The sequence below is a fragment of the Notothenia coriiceps genome, unplaced genomic scaffold, assembly GCF_000735185.1.
Source record: "Notothenia coriiceps isolate Sejong01 unplaced genomic scaffold, NC01 NC01_scaffold00037244, whole genome shotgun sequence".
NCBI classification, from domain to species: Eukaryota; Metazoa; Chordata; class Actinopteri; order Perciformes; family Nototheniidae; genus Notothenia; species Notothenia coriiceps.
In genome coordinates, this window is record NW_011369945.1 from 8659369 (window position 1) to 8664924 (window position 5556).

A 5556-nucleotide genomic window follows, 5' to 3' on the forward strand; every position below is an offset into this window, starting at 1 on the left:
CTCGAGGTGAGCGGTGAGAGGCTTTGGGGATTTCAAGGAACACACAAAAACATGTCTGCACTTATAACTGATTCATGCATTAATACCTATTAAACAGAAGTACTCAGATCTTGTACTTGAGTAAAAGTAGAAGTACTCAGATCTGGTACTTGAGTAAAAGTAGAAGTACTCAGATCTTTTAAGTAAAAGTAGAAGTACTCAGATCTTGTACTTGAGTAAAAGTAGAAGTACGCAGATCTGGTACTTGAGTAAAAGTAGAAGTACTCAGATCTTGTACTTGAGTAAAAGTAGAAGTACGCAGATCTGGTACTTGAGTAAAAGTAGAAGTACTCAGATNCCTCTCTAATATATCTAGTAATAAATTGTCTCTTTCTCTCTCTCACAAGTTGGGTTTTGGAGTCGAGGGAATATCAGTACTTGTGATACAGCCTAACGAAATAAACATACAGGAACACCTCGTAAACCAAGTGTAAATCAATTGCGTTAAATGAAAACTTAACTAAAAGTCCTCTTTTTACATAATTGCCGAACACCATTTTATAATACAAATGTTAGGATAACAGAAGCAAAGGGGCGGGATGAAACCACAAGCGCCAGTTTAAACTGGGCGGGACAATTGACGATAATGTAATTGTCTTTTTGGTTAATTAGTAGTGGGTTTAAAGTAATTTGTGAGAAAGTTTGACATGTACTAACATAGTCTGATGACCATATGTACTTTTGACGGTCATTTATATGTCGTTCTTATCTGTGACTTGTACATAACCACACGGTCCACACTAGGTACACCCCCCTCCCGTGTTTTCTCGCCCTGTACAACAGTTTAACAAGAGACACACCACACACACACACACACACACACACACACACACACACACACAACACACCACACACACACACACACCACACACACACACACACACACACCACACACACACACACACACACACACACACACCACCACACACACACACACACACACAACAAAAATAGACTAGGCCTACCAATGATTAAGGAAAAGAAATACGCCAGTGTGGTACCGACAATGTTTCAACTGATTTTAGAAGTTTTAAGTTACTTTACACTAGTCGTTAAAATATACAAGTTTACAGATGACACGTTCCTATAGTATTTCGGAATTACCGTTTAGCTTACATTTGTTTTTTCAATACTAACTACTTTTCATCATTTAGCCAGTCTAACTGGGCTTCTGTTGTCCTCCCAATTCTTCTTATGTTTTATTATTCTACATAAAATATCAGTGACTCTGTACCGATTATTGCAAATACAAATACGAAGGGGGGGTAAATGGAGAATGGAAGAAACGTTGGTCTTTATGGAGTATATGGAATATGTGAAATCCTGTGATAGTCATAAAATTTTGTGCGATTAAAAAGTTAAAATCTAGAAGAAAGTTTAGGGAAATAAGTCACAACAAGGTATTACCTTTGGATCGTTACACTTGTGGAGTGTCTGTGTGTTGCGTAGGTGCTATTTGGAGAAGCACCACACTCTCAACATGTTAAAGGGGAAAGAATAAGTTTATGTGTGTAAGTATTAAACGGAAGCAACTACAGCGGAGATTGGACGTCTACAGTCCAGAAAGAGAGGCGGAGTACTCCAGGCGAGATGTTAGGATGTCAAGTGTCCCAGATAATCGACGTCCGCGACGCGCGATATTCTTCCGGGTCACCACACGAAAAATATTGCACCTTGTGAACGGTGTAGGTCTCCACGGGTGACACAGCCGGACTGATCACCTACTACCGCTAAAGTCAACATACTTGCTCATCGACACTACTATGATTGGAGGACCGGTGTCTATCGGTACAGCTGTGCCCCACTTCGTGTCGGCCAACAAGACTTTACAGTGGTTCTGAGGGTGACAGGACTCCGGCCCCGAAATCACTCTCGCGAACTACATCTTACAAAGGGACTCTTTGGGATTGTTTCTGCCTGAACATAAATCCACCACACACACAAGAAGTACGTTACCGACGACTATTTTCCCGAAGGTAGGTCAAAGTAGGTTACGTAAGAACTAAACACTACCTCGCATTCATTGTAATGATAGAATTGCGATATTCGAAAGATATTGAATTCATGTTATGAACCTACCCCTGACACATGGTTGAATAGTGTGTTGTTAAGTCTCCTATTGGGATTGCTTGTGTCGTGTGTGTAGGTAACTGAACTAAATTCATGGGCGGGGCGGTAAATTGACATTCGAATGAAACGTCTCATACCACTTATATTCAATACATCCTCAACAAATCAGATGACCACCCATAACCACACCTATAACAACCTGCTAGATCCGGACATCTGACTGTCACCCGGGTTTGATAAAACCTTGAATTCTTTTTTTACAAAATGCTGATGTTGGAGTTGTGCATGTCGGGGAAGGTCTGCAGGATCTTCCTCCGCTCGTCTTTGGCCCACACCATGAAGGCGTTCATCGGCCTCTTGATGTGCGGCTCTGCGGTGTTCCTGCCCCGAGCCTCCCTGAACACCCGCGCCTCCGTGATGTTACTGCCTGTGAGACACAAAGGAAAAACATTCTCTATATTACAGCTGAAACAATGAGTTAACGACATGTTGTTTGACAGAACATAATAGCCAATTATCTTGTAATGATGGCCGAACATATGGATATTTCCTGCTTGCCTCCATTCTTAACCACATTGAACTACATTGTCTCTGGGTTTTGGACTGACAAAACATTTAAATTACAATGTCATTTAAATGTTATAAATAAACGTTTAAATAAATTATTACATTACATTACATGTTACTTGTTAGATGCTTTAATCCAAAGCGATTTACATACTCAATACTGTGGGCAATCTCCACAGGAGCAATTTGGGGTGAAGTGTCTTGCCAGGGACACAACGACATGCTGACTGCAGGAATTCGGCGAGATTGACAATCCATAAGCGTACTAATTGTTGTACTTGAGTTAATAGGTCTATGACGTTTTTTTTCCTTTCTACGTAGGTTTTTCTTTTAAAGGGTAAAGCCAGGCCTGAATAGGAAGTAAGGGTTGAATAATTGTTTTCTACGGTAAGTGGTGTGTCTCTGAGGTAGGTCTGTTTATTTTTCAATTTGAAAAGTTTATTAGAAAAAGTGTCTACGCAGCACAAAATTTTGAGCCAATTATTTTGCGCAGGGATTTGAGAAAACCCAAGTCCACAAAAATTAGAACATTATTTAGAACATAATGTACTTGAATTTCCACCCCATCAGTAAGACCTTCTTTTGGTCGACTCACGGCGTCTTAATTCTTTATGGTGTCAGGCCTTTTTAGACGGTGAAGGAATGTCTCGTGGGAGGAGGTTGTGTGTGCTTGCGCTGTACTGGTACTCCCGAGCTCTATTCAAACACGTGTCTACCTTCCGCTGTCCGTCCATCCGGTAGGTCAATGAAATTCGGCCGGCCATAAGTAACCAGCACGAAAATGTCGCGGTTCCGGAGTGTGTCTACGTGTAAAAAAATACCTAAAAACAGTTCGTGAAGTCTATAAAGTAACGTAGAGCCTACAAATTCTCGTAAGGTACCTTATATTGTGTTTCACATAGAAGCTCGGCCAAAGAGTCCTTGAATGCGATTGGTTTGGGAAATCTGTCCTTTTAGTAAGTTTCAAGGTCTATACAAATCAGTACATATAGAAGATTTATGAAAGAGAGGTCACAAACCCGGGATAAGATTTCAAAGTCTATGGATAACCGCACAGGGTAAGTGTTAGAGGGGTAATACGGAACTACTAACAGAGAGAATCGACAAACACTTGTTATACTGACTTACTTTAGTCGTTACAAAGTCAACGTAGCATTAAGTGAACGTGCTCGAATATGTAAAAGATAAATAAAGAACACAACGTCCTCGCGACGTGATACTTCTTGCGACCTCGGTGGTGGACCCCCTTCGAGCCCACTGCTTACGACCTTTTTTACCACGTAGCCCACTAACTGGACTGCTCTGGTCTTCTAGACCTCATTCGCAGAGGAAGTATAAAAATGCTGGTACAAAGAGTCGTAATAGAGTACTAAACAACTTTAATCCGAACAAAGAGGATGAAAAGTCTCAGAACGTTTGGAGTAAAAATCAAAGGAGGATTAGAAAAACTAAGGATTTATCAATACGTTTACGGCTTTTATGTAGTATTGTACCTTCCGACCTCCCTATATACTCCTTCCTCTTAGACCCAAAAGACTCTTCGTCCCGAGTGAATCTTCGCTCCAGTGTAGGACAAGGTCTGATTTAACTATGGTTCACTGGGAATTGAGGCGCCCCACGAGCATCTTTGCTCCGGGGCGAACGATCACAACCGACCAGCAGAGTCTTTAGGGTGTTATGTCTTACTTACTAGCAGTTCTCTTGTACGTACTAAGTACCCTGGTGTTTATAAATAACACGAGGAGTCCTTCCTGTGGGACTTGTCGATTTTGTCACGCAACAAGTTACAGTTGTACATGCGAGAACCTTTTTACATGTGACAATAAACAAAAGAAGGACCATAAATTCATGTGCTGTTCTCCACTTAAAAAGAGGAAAAAATAGTGGCTCACAAACCCCTGTATTCTAGGGTGGTGTCATGTTCCTTACCGCTTGTTTTGCTTCTGTCGTTCCTCACCAATCACAGTTTACTCAATTGTTCGTATTTCTTTAAGGAATAAAATAAGGCAAACGTACGACAATCGCCTATTATGAAATATTCCAGGGAATATACTTACTTCAGCTTCCTGTTACCACAATTAGAAAAAAATAGGTTTGGTGGACAAACGAGTATTTGCGGGTGTCACAAATGCCCCCGTACTCCTCTGAGGTAACACCACCAATTCAATTCTAGTCTCGTGATTTTGTGTGGTCGTTCCCGTGACTCTACCGATTAGTCCGCCTTCACACACACACACACACACACCACACACACACACACACCACCACACATCCCCCCCCCGCCCCGCCACACACACACACACCACACACACACAACACACACACACACACACCACACACAACACACACACACACACAAACACCACACCACACACACACACACCACCACTCGTGCAACTCCCGAGGCTCTGGGGGTAGTCTGGAAAACAATATGAAAACAATATGTAGGAGAGGTGCCTTGTCCCCCATTCTTTGTTTGTCTTCCCGAGTAGGTATTGTCTCGTTATAGGACGTAAAGTTCACACTTTTCATACTTTCTATTTACAGAGCTCTTACTGTCCGCACCATCATATCCCCACTAATAAATTTAGGAGTTAATTTCTAGTTTAGTCTAAAAAAGAACTAATTAGGTAATGAAAAATACCAGGTACTTTACATTCTTTTATCATGGTTTCTTTTAGGTAGTCCCAACAATCAATAAGCCATTCGCACTTTCATACTGTCTATGTACCAGGTTTACTTTGTGTCACAGCGTTCTTAGTCGATATAGTAATTAGTTTATTTACCGACCAATGAAGGAACCAAATTAGGAAATGTAGGATACCAGAAAATTCTCAGACTTTTACCATTTTTTTTTAACCAGGTTGGTCCCATTTTTTA

The 5556-nt window shown here is 41.1% G+C and overlaps 1 protein-coding gene across 1 annotated transcript in view; it reads left to right on the forward strand.

Moving 5' to 3' along the window:
- LOC104965268 (myoferlin) overlaps window positions 1–1773 on the forward strand; it is a 60129-nt gene extending 58356 nt beyond the window's left edge. The window contains exon 19 of the mRNA XM_010794227.1: window positions 1729–1773. Within this exon, the coding sequence (XP_010792529.1) occupies window positions 1729–1773 (45 nt within the window). The remainder of the gene's footprint in view (window positions 1–1728) is intronic.
- Window positions 1774–5556: the final 3783 nt, after the last annotated feature.